General features: G+C 51.7%; 2 protein-coding genes across 3 annotated transcripts; one reads left to right on the top strand and one right to left on the bottom strand.

The window, feature by feature from the left end:
- Positions 1–874: 874 nt before the first annotated feature.
- rab4b (RAB4B, member RAS oncogene family) lies at positions 875–9,353 on the top strand. Of its 2 annotated transcripts, XM_069148124.1 has the most exons (7): positions 876–1,090; positions 4,095–4,175; positions 5,115–5,229; positions 5,385–5,447; positions 6,613–6,767; positions 6,909–7,004; positions 7,135–9,353. In XM_069148124.1, the coding sequence occupies exons 1-7, from the start codon at positions 1,075–1,077 to the stop codon at positions 7,248–7,250; spliced, it is 642 nt and encodes a 213-aa protein (XP_069004225.1). In that variant the 5' UTR covers positions 876–1,074; the 3' UTR covers positions 7,251–9,353. The 2 variants fall into 2 exon arrangements, with proteins under 2 accessions (XP_069004227.1, XP_069004225.1); XM_069148126.1 differs by lacking the exon at positions 4,095–4,175 and having other exon boundaries at positions 875–1,090.
- Positions 9,354–9,968: 615 nt separating this feature from the next.
- On the bottom strand, positions 9,969–15,268 carry ap2s1 (adaptor related protein complex 2 subunit sigma 1). The gene is made up of 5 exons (XM_069148127.1): positions 15,092–15,268; positions 13,645–13,794; positions 13,399–13,512; positions 11,786–11,845; positions 9,969–11,569 (listed from the first exon to the last, which is right to left on the bottom strand). Exons 1-5 carry the CDS (start codon positions 15,092–15,094, stop codon positions 11,468–11,470), a joined length of 429 nt encoding a protein of 142 aa, XP_069004228.1. The 5' UTR covers positions 15,095–15,268; the 3' UTR covers positions 9,969–11,467.

The following is a 15,268-nucleotide window of genomic DNA, read 5'->3' as shown; positions in this document are numbered from 1 at the left end:
TCGTTCGCTTGCCAGAGACGCCACACTTTACGCAATAGCTCCCCTTTACCGCAGGCAACGTATTTATGTACCGACTCCAGAGATATTTGGTGTTAGTAAACAATGCACATATATCAGTTTTAATATAAGATGTCTGGAATAATGGCCCTATTAAAAGAGAAAAGGAAGAGGCCTAATGTAAAATAAGTACAAAATGTATCATCTCGAGTCACGTCATACTGAAGATGAGTGCCGGCACTGGTTTGAGAAAACTCATTTGTCAAGTTCCTTTATCTTTGCCTGCCACCTTGTGGCTTGATGTTGCACCTACAGACATGTATTACAAAAGATACTCTTGAATGAATGTTTGACTCTCGACTCCAAAAGAAACAATCACGTCAAATTATACTATCTAGACCGTCTTCTATTCAATTTAGAAATAAACAAAAAAAAATATTGACAGTTACATTCAGAAATGAGAATATAAAAATGTTTTAATTAATCGATCTGTCTATTTAATCTTGGTGTATAAAAGAGAGGTGTATGAATGGGACTCGGTGCATTTCCTGAAGTACAAATCTAAAAGTACAAGTTGCTGAAAATATTTGCATATTTTTTTTTTTACTTGGGTCAGGTTTTGACCGCAAGACTTCACCTGCTAGTGGAGTATTTGTACAGTCTCGTTTTGGTACTTTCAAGTAAAGGACCTGAATACTTTCCTCTCACACTTGGGGTTGCATACAGATGTAATAAAAACGCATTTAACATCGGCCATCGCAAAAGACAATCGCGGTGTATTTCTCTCGATTTCTTCGGGGCATCTTTCTCAAAAACTCCCACCGTGGCAAATAGCACGTGAACGCAACAAACGAATGACGTCAGCACGCAGCTGCCGTGTTTTGGTTTGTGGTCGGAGCGAAAAGAAAGCGAGGAAGGGATCCAGGAAGCCGCCAGCGTCGTAGATAAACACCGTAAAGAGGTGTGAACCCAGCGAGCACACAGCTGGCACAATACAGTAACAAACAACAACAAAAAAGAAAACAAAACAAAACAAAAAAAGGTCCGGTTGAGTCCGTCACACAGCGAGGGGTCGACATGTCCGAGACATACGGTATGTTCATGCTTGGCGAGCTGTTCCGAACCCGCCGCTCCCCGGTCCCGGTCCCCGGTCCCCGGTGAGGCTCGGCTTGGCTCCCCCGAGCTAGTTCGCTAGCTATATGGGTTAGCTCCGGTTAGCTGCTGGGCTAAGTCGCCCATCCGCATCACGTACGGTGTTTTTTGTTTTGTTTTTTTAAAATCGTAATAACTCACGGGGTGACGTTTCATTTCGGACGAAGCGGTCCCGGGGGGGGGGGGGGGGGGGGGCGAGGGGGGCTTCGTGCGTGTTTCGCGGACACCTCTGTCCTTCGTTAAAGCGGTCAGCAAGCGAAACGGCTGGGGGGAGGGGAGGGGGAGGGGGGTCCGAGTTGGCCAAAACTTCACACCGACGACGGTTATCGCCGCGGCGGGTAAAAAAAAAACAAAAAAAAAAAAACCGGCTCGGCTGCTCGGAAATGAATCAGGTCGACCTCGCGAGGTGATGTTGACGGTGCATTCACGCAACCCCCGAAGGGTTGTACGTTTGGTGTTAAAAGAGGAAGACGCGAGCTTGCGAGGCCCGTAAGAGGAAGTCGGACGGCTCGTGCCCCTTTATCGCGCCTCTCAGTTACCTGTCGAGCTGCCAGATGTGCCGTCCGCTCTACCGAACATCTGTTCTCGTCCCGAGTCAAAGTCGTAATAATCTTTTATTTTTCTCCGGCACCTTCTTACAAAAAGTGTGTTACAAAAGTGCTTCACGCAAAAAACATGTGGAAATTCTTCTTCTTTTTTTTTTTTTTAAACAAACTTATGAAATCAAATGATCGCATAAAGTAAAAAAGCGACGGTGTAAGATAACCATAAAATAATGACAGAATAAAAAATACGTAGGTCGATCACTAAAATCGGGAAAGGCTCTCGGACGGACGTGTGTTTGAAGAAGAGATTTACAAGATGTCACTCGAGCTGCTCGCTCCATAACTTTTTCTTTTTTTTTTCCCCGCTCCTTCAGTTGTCAGCAAAGTTGTTGAAAAGTACTTTTTCTGAGGATCTCGGGCTCCCTCTCGTCGGGTGTAACCGCATCCTCTCGTCGTTTGTAAGTTCTTGCGGTTTATTCGTAAGGGAGCCGGCGGACGAAGGCCGAAAGCAGGTGCGACGTGGTCTTTTCTCTTTCTGGTTAAAATGTCTTGGCAGATGAGTTGTGTGCAAAGTGGACTAACGCGTTTTTGTGTTTTTTTTGGGGTCGAGGCGGGTGAAGAGGCCGTGGCGGTAGTCTGGGAGAGGGGGGGGGGGGGGACGTGTTACACGCCCGTACTCCAGAGGATCTAGGTTACCAAGGCGACGCTGACAAGAGGATGTGGTCGCAGCCGTCTGGCAATGCGCTGCCTCCTGCACACGTTCATTTGACGGGAACCTTTGTGCGATAGTAAAAGTAGCACAATGGTTAGTTTTGAAATGGCATCCTCCTCCTCCTCCTCCTCCTCCTCCTCCTCCTCCTCCTCCTCTCCTGTTGCACTCGGGCACCGTCTCACCATCTGTCTCTCCGTCTCCCTCGTCCCTTCGTATGAAACGTTATCCGAGTGGGCAGGATTTATGCAAAAGCGGCACATCAACGGGAGCCGTGATAGCCTTTTATTGATTTCTGTCTCGGCCTCCTCGGCTGTCTCCTCTGGAGGGTCAGAACTGGCTGAAAGCACTATAAACGCTCACGCATACAATGCAGAAGAATAATAATAAAAAAGAAAGAAAGAAAAAGGTCACAAAATGTAGTTTTGTATATAAAAACGGAGAAATAACACGTGGCATTTTTAACAGCATTTAACTGGGTGCAGTTGTTTTTTTTTTTTTTTTTTTTTTTTTTTTAAGAGTAATTTTAAATTCGACCAACGATACTCTTAAAAAGCCAAAATATACTGGAGATCTTTGATTTGACTTGTTTTATATCGCGGACGAACGCGATAACCTTTATGCCGTCCACATTACTCGATGGGAGCAATGCGTAAATAGATACAGAAACTGCAGTTCATTTGATTTGTTATTCGTGTTATTTGTCATTTCATTTAATTTCTCATTTCTCTGTAAAAAAAAAAAAAAAGGACAGAAAATAGCAAATGTTCCGTAAAGCGCCCGCGTATTGGAAAACGCACATCCTGTCGTCGTATTGTACGAGTCTCCGCTTTCGATGTTCTCCTTCCGCCCCGTCGCTCCGATTTCGATGTTCTCCTTCCGCCCCGTCGCTCCGACGTGTCGACAGCTCGATTTGGCGCGCGCGGATCTCCCGCGAGGACGCGCGACGCCGAAAAAAGCCGAGGCGGGCTTTTTAAAACCGAGCCGTCGGGCCCTTTTTTTGATTCCGTCCGGCGGCGGCGCCGTCACGACCGCTGACGAGCGCCGTGGTTACGCCGACGCCGGGCCGCGCCTCGTCGGCGCCTTCGCTTTCCCTCGAATTCGACCGACCGGCTTTCGCCGCTTGAGAAAAGCACCGTGGGCGTCTCGAGAGGAACCGCCGGACGGCGTCGCGCGTCGGAGGGCCTCGGGTTGGACTCTCCGGGGCGGAGGGCCCACTCTTCCAGAACAACAACAACAACAACAACAAACAACAACATCCGTACAGCCGGCCGTCGTCGGCCGTTCAGTCCGTCTCGCCGGTCCGTCGCACTAAAACCACGTTTTAACGGCTCTGAAACGGGGCTCCGCTCCAACGACGCGCGCTGCCAAGCGCCGGCGCCGCTTCGAGGCTTCCAGACGGGCATTCTCCCGCCACCGGCAAACGGGCCCGTTAAACCGGAACCACAAGGTGGCGCACCGTTGCGCCGATCGCGTGCCGAAGTAAGCGAATCGCGGTTTCGGCGGATGCTGCGGAAGTTGCAGCCCAGTGGGATTAAGAGGGAACCCGAGGATTGTCCGCGCGAGGACGGAAGTGTGCGAAGAGCGGTCGGTCCTCCCCCCCCCCCTCCCCCATCCCCACCCCCCCCCCCCCCACCACCACCCCGACGTGGCTGTTGTATTGACCTCTGCCTCCTCTCCTCTGACGACAGACTTCCTGTTTAAGTTCCTGGTGATCGGCAGCGCCGGGACGGGGAAATCCTGCCTCCTCCACCAGTTCATCGAGAACAAGTGTAAGTCCCGGGGGTCCGCCGACGAGGGAATTGACACCTTGCAGCATTTACGCACCTCAGAGGACCCCTTCGCGGCGGCGCTGTCGATTTCCACGAGCCGTTTCCCGCGCCGCGGCCCGTCAAATGAACCGCCCCCCCCCCCCGGCCCCGCCGGGAGGCGACAACGCTGCCGGCCCTCCTGAGAAAGTGACCCCGTTAACCGCCGCGCGCAACTCAACCCCGGCATTATCCGAACTCTGCGCCTCGCCGACCGCACCGACAAAAGCGAACACCGGGATTTACCGCGGGGGGGGTGCGTCGAATAACCCTCTCGTCCGACGCACGGGTTCGACGCCGTCACCTGAACTGTCGAGTCAAGACGCCGAACAAGTGAGCCGGTCTGTAGTAATTACACCTCTGCGGTCGAAAAAAAAAAAAAAAAAAAATCCAGTGTTGCGTTTGTGACTCAACGTAAAAGACACGAGAAGTCCTCCGCGTTCCCATCCAAAATTTCCCCTCGGGGATTAATGAAGCAAATACCTGCCTGCCTACATTCCCACGGCCGCGTGGTAATTTGATTAAAGCTGGCGAGGTCCCCGTGCTGGTCGGCGGCGGAGAGAGGAAGGGAGTTGACGGCGTTGATCTCACCGGGGCTCCTCACGGTCTCTAAACGTGGACACGAGGCGTCTGAAGAGAAACGGCCTTTAAACAATCGGGACGCGCCGACGCGTTCGAGATCGGCGGTGAAAGACGGGCACCTGCTGGGGGGGGAGGGGTGGGGGGGGGGGGGACTGACTGGAAAGCCGACGCGTCGTTTTTTTTTTTGCGCTCGATCGATCCCTTCGGAGCGTTTACTGCCGGGACTCGCGCTGAAGTGAAGTTTGCGTTTAATGTTGTTTTTTTTTCCTCTCTCCCCCCCCCCCCCGTCCCCGTCCCCGTCCCCGTCGCTCCCGTTCGCAGTCAAACAGGACTCCAACCACACCATCGGCGTGGAGTTTGGTTCCCGGGTGGTCAACGTGGGCGGGAAGACGGTCAAGCTGCAGATCTGGGACACCGCCGGGCAGGAGAGATTCCGGTAACGGGTCACACGGTAGTTTCCTGCTCGGGGCGGGCGGAGGACCTTTCTCCACCCCCCACCCCACCCCCCCCCACCCCCCAGACGAGCCGCACCCCTCCCGACGTTTGCGAACGCGTTATTTTTAAACGAGGTTTTCTGACGTCTCTCCGCAGTTCCGTCACGCGCAGCTACTACAGGGGAGCAGCCGGAGCGCTGCTGGTCTACGACATCACCAGGTAAAACCGCCGCCGCCGCCGGAGGGAGGGAGGGAGGGAGGGAGATGGAAATGATTTGCATACTGGTAGATCCACCCGTAGGCATTTAGGGGATTTCTTTTCCCGGAAAACACTTGCGAGTGTGTCACTTTGACGAACAGAGGCACATTTTTAAAGTTTCATTCAGCGGCAGGTTTGCGACTTTAAATCGCAAAAATAATCCTTCTGGACTACCGGGGGAGGGAAAAAAAAACAAGAAATCAAAACGCAGCTCTGCAGTTCGAGGAGACGTCCACAGCAAATGATATATTCAACTGCTGAAATTGCATCTGACCGCACTTGGGATTGAAATCTACTGACGCGTGAAGCTTAACTGCGCGCAGTATTCACTTTTACTCCCTTTTCTTTCTTTTTTTTGTTTTTTTTGTTTTTTTTGTTTTCGCGCGACTACTTCGATTTGTTGTTTCGGGTCCGGGCGGCCGAGCGAGCCGTGAACGTAGAGAGGCGGTCGCACGAAAGTGTCTCCTCCGCTAGAAACGACCAGAGCGGAGGGACAGAACTTGAAAGACGAGGGCGAGCGGGGGGGGGGGGGGGACGGAGACGGAGACGTGCGTCCCTTTCAGGTCAGCGGGAAGAGGGACGGCTGCAGCAGCTGTGGAAGTGAAGTCGGGAGTCGTGAGCGGCGGGAGTTCACGTTCACGCTCCGGGGCAGCTGTGGGGGGGGGGGGCGTCTCCGTGGCAACCGGTGGCTTCGCCCCCCCGCCCCCTCCCCCCAAAAGGAAGTCTCTTGTCAAGAGTTGTACGACTCTTGCTTCTCCCCGACCTCGCGGGCGCACGGGGCAGCTCGCTGACTAATTCGGGGGTTTTCGGACGCCGCCCTTTTTGGTCTCATTTTGGGATGGGACGGGAGGACACGGGTTCTTCGTGGCACGCCAAGAGCCGTCACTTTGCGCAGTAAAACTTCGAGGCACTTCAAACCCCTCGCGCGGCGTTTCGAGGGGAGGGGCGATAAACCGAAGCGCGCCATTCATCACGCAAAAGCGGCGACTCTCAAAAACGCGCACACGGTGGGGCCGAGCGCCCGTCCGTCCGCGAGGACGCGCGCGGGACACGCCCAGGGGACGTCCGCGCGAGTCTCGGGGCGACGCTCGAGCGCGACGCTAAACCGTCCCGTCGTGTCTCCCAGCCGGGAGACGTACAACGCTCTGACCAACTGGCTGACGGACGCGCGGACGCTGGCGAGCCCCAACATCGTTATTATCCTGTGCGGCAACAAGAAGGACCTGGACGCGGACAGAGAGGTGACCTTCCTGGAAGCGTCGCGCTTCGCTCAGGAGAACGGTAACCGACGCTACTTTTTAAAAAAAAAAATATTTTTTTTTTATTGTTGCACATCCACTCGCTTTCCGTCGACGCTTCCTGAATCCACGTGGGCTTCTTCTTCTTTCTTTTTTTTTTCTCTCTCTCTCTCTCCCCACACAGAGCTGATGTTTCTAGAGACGAGTGCTCTGACAGGTGAAAACGTGGAGGAGGGTTTCCTGAAATGTGCTCGCACCATCCTCAACAAGATAGACTCAGGTACGCCTCTGGTGAAGAGGTGTGTGTGTGCGCGCGCGTGTGTGCGCGTGTGTGTGTGTGTGTGCTCAACTGCTCGCCGTTGTCCGGATGCGCGTACAGCTGACGTGTGTCTCTGTGGTTGCCTTCGAAGGTGAGTTGGACCCGGAGAGGATGGGCTCAGGTATTCAGTACGGAGACGCTTCGCTGAGGCAGCTGCGACAGCCACGAGGCGCCACGACGCAGAACAAGCAGCACTGCAACTGCTAGGGTTCCGGGCCGACCCCGCGGGGGGGGCCCCCCCCCCCCCCCACACACACGCACGGACGGGACGGACGCACCCCGCCCCGCCCCCCCTCCCTCCCCTGCAGGTCGGTGACGTGTCGGCCCCCGCGGCCGCTCTCTCGAACAGAAAGACCTCGTCACGTCGGTGTACTCGTTTCCTTTCTCTCGCAGCCCCCGCCTCCAGGCGGTTGTCGGCGTGTGTGTGTGTGTGTGTGTGTGTGTGTGTGTGTGTGTGTGCGCGCGCGCGCGTGCGTGTGACCGTGACCCTCCTCCCCCGCAGCCTCACACACACCTTGGATCACCCCGACGAGCGAGTGGTGGCGGGAGATCACTGCGACCCCTGACCCCTGACCCCTGACCTCTGGTAAGACTTCTTCCCCGGGGGGGGCCAGTTTTTGCCCCCACATCTGGACAGCGCGAGCCCCGCAGCGTGAACACGGTGGCATCGTAAAGAAGAGAAATACTCCTTTTCTCAAGTTACTTACCAGACGAGGACAAGTCGAGGGTTGTGCGTGTGTGTGTGTGTGTGTGTGTGTGTGTGTGTGTGTGTGTGTGTGTGTGTGGCGTGCGTGCGTGCGTGCGTGCGTGCGGGCGGGCGTGCGGGCTGTCCTACTGCTGTTTTATCGCCGTGCTTTTACATTCTGGTTTTTTGAAAAAAAAAAAAAAAAAAAAAAAACCAAAAAAAAAAAACCAAAATGCTTTCTGCGTTTGCACATCATTGTAAATTATTATTGTTCAAATATATATATTTTTTTTTGCGCATTTTCACGCTGTGATTCATGATGAGTTCGGTCTCTCGAGAGTTTCTGCATCCTTGAAGACACCTGCCGATTGTCTGCCGTTTCGTCGTGCCATCACTTTTGAGCCGAGCGGCACCTTCCACACATTCAGCCCGTCGTCGGTAACGCCCCCCCCCCCCCCCCCTCCCCTCCCCTCCCCCCCCGAGTTGTACGCGTTTTGGATTAGAATTATCTTCCGGGTGATTTTTTTTATTTTGTTTTATTTTTTTTATTTTTTTAACCAGATTCAATGCAAATCCTGACGAAGGTTTCTGCAGTTCCGGCCCTCGTTTGATCTGCAAGTTGCAGCTGCTGTTTGCATTGGATTTAGGTGAACCTCAAGACTTTTTAACAGGCCCAGAATATACAGACACCCCCCCCCCCCACCCCCACCCAAACTTTTAGTTACATTTTAGATAAAAATGTGTTACATTGAGTCTTATATTGAAAGACTCAATGGCTCAAAGGCTCTCCACGAACACACCGCACCGGCGACGTCACGGGAAACCGCGGTTCGGTTTTGCCGCCCCGCCCGGTTCCTTCGTCGGGGTTTTGTTTAATCGTGCCGGCTTTGTGAGAATAGAAGTCGGGATTCCTTTTTTTTTTTAACCTCGCCGGTCGTCCCGTCGAGCGCCGAGGCGCCTCCGCTCCGCTACTAAAAATGTCCCTGACTTTGCTTGAAGGGAGCCAGATGTTGTCTCCTCCTTAACACCGGCCCGTATCGTCCCCCCCCGCGGACCAAACGGGGGGGGGGGGGGGGGGATTTCCACTGAAACGCGGTTTCCTCTCTTTCCTCGTTACGCCGACGGCGTGGTTTGTGGCGCCGCCGGAGGAAAACAAACTTGAAACCGGTTTCTAGACTTTTAAAAAAAAAAAACAACAACAAAAACCAAACTTCGCCAAACTCCCCGCCTCGCTGTAAAGAGTTCACTCGACAAAAACACGCCTCCGTCTGAAGAGCGGGTCGCGCCGACCCCCGGCCGGGAGGAGATCTAAACAAACTCCCAACGTCCGTCCGTCCGTCCCTCGGTGTTCAGCGCACACGAACCGAACGGGGGTTTCGGGGCTCGGTGAGCCGGCACCGCCGAAGGAGACGGAAAAACACGAGAGGACATCGAGAGACAGATGGTCAAAACATGCGGCTCTTATTAAATATTTAACTATTGCATAGTTTGTCTCCTTCTGCAAGTGCACTTTTACTTTTTGATTTTTTTGTTTGTTTTTGTTTGTTGTTTATATATGCTGTAACTATAGAATTGTACATTTTATTTTCCTCGAACTGTAACCTGTAATAAAGATTCTAAGTGTAGACGTTATCGTTATTTGCAAAGCAACAGCTGAGGCTCTCGATCCGACTTTCCGCTGTCGGCGAGGCGGCGGCGGCGCCGTAAACCCCCCCCTCCCCACCGGCTCCCTCGCCCTCTCTCCCGCACGAGCGAAACGTGAGCTGCGTTTACAGATCAGGTCGACGGCCGGCCGCTGCCGTTCTTCATTCCCAGCGATTTCTTTCAAAGGCGGTTCGGGGCTGAGGTTAGGACATCGGGAGGACTCGTAGATGACGAAGAGTAAATGCCCTCCCGTGTCTCCAATTGTCTGGATTTATGCTCTTCGGGTCGATGGGAGTAACGGCTGGAGTGGTTTAATGTAGCTGGAGTGGATATATCGACAGATTTATTGATCCCGGACGGGCTGTCGTGATGACCTCATAACCACAGATGACAATTTACTGAGGGACATTTCTTTACCACCAGATGGAGCTAAATCACTGAACAGGAAAAAAAAAATACTTTAGTCTTGTTAAAAGCCACCAAATCAAGCCCTTTTTTTTTTTTTAACACGACGTCGGGAAACGGGTGCGGGAGGGTGTAATGTAATAAAAATCCTCACCGTGGACGATGAATCATGAATGAAGGGCAGAAAAGAGTTGTGTCACTTGATCTGTTTATTATTTACACAAAATGGGAAGTACTGATGTAGGTAGCTGAACTGGAGACAATAAAACACACATCTTCCATCAACAGACTCACAGGTGAACAAAAGGGGAAGCAGTACATAGTTCACTAATGCCTGATTATTAAAACAAAAAACAAACAAACAAAAAAAATACAAAAGCTCAACATGTGAAATCACCGTCATGACTGGATTTGGTTAAAATTAGAATACGACCCATCTCGACGATTCACATCCAGCTAACAGACACGGATAGATCGGTTATGCCAGACTTCATTGGGCTCGTGTGAGGAATTTGAAATGGAATTGATTTATCGTTATGTGCCGTGCCAAAGGAATGTATGGAAATACTGCAAGCAGAAACCACTCTTTCTGTGACCTGTGTTAAGTTTCACGATATTCAACACGAGACACACTGTGTGCACACGCCATACAAAACAAACTTCACAGTACTGCTTCCTGTAAAATACATAGTTTCCGTGTCCGGGTCGTTTTGTGTGTGTGTGTGTGTTTTTTTTTTTTTTTAAGTGTTTCAAATGTGACTTAACAAGCACCATTAAGACGTAGTGAATCGCCGCCAAATGAGGTTGGCGTTTGGGTAAAGGCGACGAAAAATCCCGACGGCGTCCCGGGTACGGCCGTCGGATCCGACGTCGCCCGCGCTATTTGTCACCACCGCCGTCGTCATCGGCCGTGAGGGTGTCCCGACGCCGCGCGGGTTGCCGTGACGCGCCGTCGGAAACGCCTCTCGTTCCGAGTGCGCTCCGTTCGATCGCGAACTCGCCCGTGCGGAGTCCATTACTCTGAAGGGCTTTCGACTTTGCCCGTTTGCTCGCGCTCCGATCCGGACGTGAAATGCGCGATGTGGCCGCGACGAATGCCGTCACGCCTGCGAGAGGTCGTTCTTCACGTCGATTTGTAGACGCGACTGCACGGCTGTCGTAAGCTCTCTGCGCGCGCGCGCGCACACACGGGTCCTTATAGGCGGTCTGTCGGTATGGTGCTTGTTAGTTCCGGTAGTGCCATTAAATAAATGTTCAGGTTAATAGGGGGAGGGGGGGGGGGGGGAGGGTGTCACACTGAGATAATTGCTGCGACCAACTGGTTTACCACATGAAATAACTCCACTTCTGCAGCCTCTGGCTTTGGAGGAAGTGAACCGACCGTAACTCGGGCTGCGTGGGGAATGCAACGTGTTGAAATGTACTGCGGAGCCTTCGCACGGGATGGCGGGCATAGAAACATCGCGACGTACGGGTTAGTTGAAATCATAAATCTATTGTAAACGACATTTCTCTCCGAAGCAGCCCCCCGCCTCTGCGGAAGCCCCGTTGGCTCTCTGTAGAAGCAGGAAAACGATGGGGGGTGGGGGGGTGGGTGGGGGGTGTCCCCTTTCCAGAGTGACAAACAAAGAGGACGTTTGGTTTGGGGTGCCAGGGCAGCAGGTGAGTTGGCAGGGAGGATGGAGGAGATCTACTCGAGCGACTGGAGCATGAGGAGCTGCTTGAGGACCTTGGTCTGACTGGTCTCCCTGATCTCCCCCGCCAGGAACATCTCGTCCACCACCGTGTACACCTTCACACACACACACACACACACACACACACACACACACACAAAAGACAACGTTGCTGATGGCACAATTGCAACACACCCGAGAGAAGAAGGCGAGCCGCTCTAGTGGAGAACCGCGTCGTCGGTTGCCACGGCGTTGCGACGAAGCAAATATTTGATCATCTGCCTTCTGGGGTATTCGTGACGTAAAGCGAGTCTCTCAGCGTCCTTCCTTACCTTGTAGAAGTTGAACACGAGGTCCAATTCACACACGTTGTGGAAATACTCATTCAGCACCTTTAAGGAAACCAGAGGAACACCGGTGAACTCTCACTTTTGTAATTCAAGACGGGCAGACGGTCTTACAGTGATGCATTAGTGCAGAAATACAGTGACACCGGGTGAGCGGCCGGACCCACTTAGCAACCGTGTAATAATGTCATTTCTACTGCGAGGACTTCCATCAAAAATATGCCGAATTATAATGAATGCGGTTCTGGTCTCGTCTCCCCCCCCCCCCAACAAGATCCGGAGTCGTTTACGACCGTGCGTGTTAAATAAAACCAGCCCGCCGAGGGTAAGGAAATGTGCAGGACATGTTAAGACGGACGGACGTGTCCTCGCGAACAAAAAGTGTCTCGCGGCAAAAGTGTCGGCCACTGTCTCCGTCACACGTGTACATATTCATCTGTAATTCATTTATTTGTTTGTCCCAAAAAAAAAAAAAAAAAAGTTTGAATTCAAGATCCTAAAGTACAAAATCCCTTTTCTTCTAAATGTACTTCGGTAAATGAGAAGAAGCCGGACGGACTCTCCTTCCAGCAGACTCGTGTACGTTTTGAAGGAAATATTGAATTTGTGACCTGACATAATTAAGATTTCACAGTCCCAATACCCAGAAACTATTCCTTTGCCCATTAACATATTCTGTTAAAACATTTATGCGGTACCTCAACATTTACAAAAAGCATCTAGAATCCCTCTGTGGGTAAATCTGAAACGATGAGTAGCCCCCCCCCCCCCCAAAAAAAAAAAAAGATACCGAAATGAATTTAGCTTGCGCTTTTTCCCTGCAGAATCCCTCCACGGGTCGACGTGGCACCGAGAGGAGGCGCTGACACCACCCGGTTAGACGCTCGCCGCACTGCTTTGTTTTTTTTTTTATAGGAAACTGGACGACTGCACGTGTGTGTGTGTGTGTGTGTGTGTGTGTGTGTGTGTGTGTGTGTGTGTGTTTTGTTGAGCGGGCTGCTGTGTCCCATCGAACGGTTTGTGATTCGTGATCAATTTGTTATTCTATTGCTGAGGGCTTATTTCCAGCGTCAGCGGACCGGCCGTGATCCGACACCAAACCCCCCCCCCCCACCCCCCCCCCCCCACCACCGGTCAACGGTGACACGCCCCGTTACCGTGGAACCCCGACGGCGACGGCGTGGAAACTCGGTTCTGCTGAAATAAGAGCGCCGTGCCCGAGATGTTAGAAACCGCGAGTGTCATCTGTTGAGGTCACCACGTCGGTCTGACCGGGACGAAAACCCGTTCTTTCGGGGATTTATAATCTCTCGGTGTCGCGGGGGCGTCTCGCCGACGGGACTTCAAATACCGAAACAAAAACAAACAAAAAAAAAAAAAGGGGAAAAAAAAAGAAAGAGATTTCTTCCACTAAATGCCATCTGAGCGCCGTGTTGACTTGGTGTGCCGGTTTAATGGAGGAGGAGGAGGAGGAGGAGGATGAACGGCGGAGCGGCGTCGTCAACGCGCATTCCTGCAGGCCATCAGACCGAGACAACCAAATCACCGCGGTTCGCTCGCCGCGTCTTGTGTGTCACGTGTTGTGCGTTTTCAGTTACCTCGACAAAGTTGTGGATTCCCTCGAGGTATGCCAGGTTATTATCAGTCACGTCCACGCAGATACAGAAGTACAGACCCGCGTAGCGCCGGTAAATGATCTTGAAGTTCCTGAACTGTGAGAACAAACGGGGATAAAAAAAATTTAAAAAAAAAAATCCTCTTTAACGACGGTCGGGCCGTTGGCTTGAAGTAAGACACGAGAGAGTAAAAGAAGCAGACGCCGCGTGACGAGACCGATCCCATACCTCCACAAAGTTGGTGTGCTTGGCGTCCCTGACGGTGACCACGGCGTGCACTTCCTCGATCAACTTCTGCTTCTCGTCGTCGTCGAACTGCATGTACCATTTGGCCAGTCGCGTCTTCCCCGCTCGGTTCTGGATGAGGATGAAGCGAATCTTCGGGACGAAGAAGACGAAGAGAGAGAGAGAGAGAAAAAAAAAACAACAACATATAAACGACCTCGGCCGCGTCCCGCGTCCCTCGGCGTAACGCCGGGTGATTGGAGAAATATTTTTCGGAGACGTGCCCGCGGTCGTAGGTCAACGACGGGTGAATTTCGTAACGTTGCCGTCTCTCCTTCGCGGTACGACCGGACGAGTTCTTGACGACAACTCAACTCCGCTTCGTTTGCGCAGCGAGTAACGTTGCGGCAAATTAAAAGTCTGATAAAGAAATAGGTCTTTTAAAAAAAAAAAAATAATAATAATAATGAGAATTTGCCATTGGGATATTGATAGGCGGGGCGTCCTGCAGAATAAGGAACGCTTTCCGGGGGATTTATGGGACACGCGAGGAACACAAAATAAAAGCGGAGGTGGACGTCAGCGGTCTCCGACTGGGACGGGACACGAAACGCCTCTCGGGATTGAAAGCTCCGTGTAATTCTCGGGAACAGGTCGAAGGGAACCCTCGTTTTCCGCCGACGCAAATAAGACGAATAGGAACCCGACACTGAAACAGGAACCGTGTTAAATCAGATGGAACAGTACCGCCGGGCGCCATACAAATTATTAACACGCCCAATGTACCAGTGAAATCAGGTCAAGTGGAGGTTTGTGAGTGTAGATTTCGGTTCAGCGAGTCTCCGGGATGGTGGGGATCAGACAAAAGGCTGTTTTCTACAGTTCAGACTCAACTCGGGGGAACTTTAAGCATAAACGAGTCTAAATCTAGTATACGATGTGGTTATAATAATAATAATAATAATAATAATAATAATGGCATTATCAATAAGCAGGAGCCAGTGTGTTCCTCCTCCCCAACATCCTTCTGACGTAGGGAGGGGGGCAAGGTCATTTCAAGCTTCACGGAAGAGTTAAATCAGCGGTAAAAGATGTGTACGTATATGAACTGGTTCGTAATAAGTATTTACAGACAGGTGACAGCGAGTCTATCGTTACAGGCAGCGTCAGGTCAGCTAACGTATAAAGCCGGCGACAGCGGCAAACACACGCGTTTCCTTTGACACCGTAAATTGAGCACGAACTTTTAAATAAATAAATAAATAAATAAAGAGTCGGAACGATCTTCGTGCCGATTTACTCGTAAAACGTCGCGACTGTAAATGTTCGGCCCGACGAGCTGCTGCTGCCGCCGAATGACGAGGTTATCTCGGAAATGCTAACAAACTAGCTGCGAGACGCTACTAGAGAGAGAAGGAAACGAAACAGAGTTAATTTGCGACATATTTACCATTTTCGTCTCTTAACAAAAATAAAAAGACCTTAAGAGACTCCAGAATAGCACGTTCCTGAGCGATGATACGATAGTTTCACATTAATACATCAGTATTTTTTTTTTTTTTTTTTTTTTTTCTCCGACCGCTCGTCCGCTATATTCCCCGAGCTAACCGGAAGTGCAAATGTAAGG

The sequence above is a fragment of the Embiotoca jacksoni genome, unplaced genomic scaffold (genome assembly GCF_022577435.1).
Source record: "Embiotoca jacksoni isolate LCO1_2020_lvr unplaced genomic scaffold, fEmbJac1.0.p SCAF_14, whole genome shotgun sequence".
In the NCBI taxonomy this organism is placed as follows: Eukaryota; Metazoa; Chordata; class Actinopteri; family Embiotocidae; genus Embiotoca; species Embiotoca jacksoni.
The sequence above is the reverse complement of the archived record's forward strand: the minus strand, read 5'-3'. Positions and strand labels throughout refer to the sequence as shown.

What these genes read in the sequence shown, in the direction of transcription:
- ap2s1 (XM_069148127.1), bottom strand. An exon ending in AGCACACCAACTTTGTGGAG is followed by an intron (nt 13,513 to 13,644) that starts GTATGGGATCGG and finishes TTGTTCTCACAG; the next exon opens with TTCAGGAACTTCAAGATCAT. An exon ending in GAATCCACAACTTTGTCGAG is followed by an intron (nt 11,846 to 13,398) that starts GTAACTGAAAAC and finishes GTTTCCTTAAAG; the next exon opens with GTGCTGAATGAGTATTTCCA.
- rab4b (XM_069148124.1), top strand. An exon ending in CCAGTTCATCGAGAACAAGT is followed by an intron (nt 4,176 to 5,114) that starts GTAAGTCCCGGG and finishes TCCCGTTCGCAG; the next exon opens with TCAAACAGGACTCCAACCAC. An exon ending in GCGCTTCGCTCAGGAGAACG is followed by an intron (nt 6,768 to 6,908) that starts GTAACCGACGCT and finishes CTCCCCACACAG; the next exon opens with AGCTGATGTTTCTAGAGACG.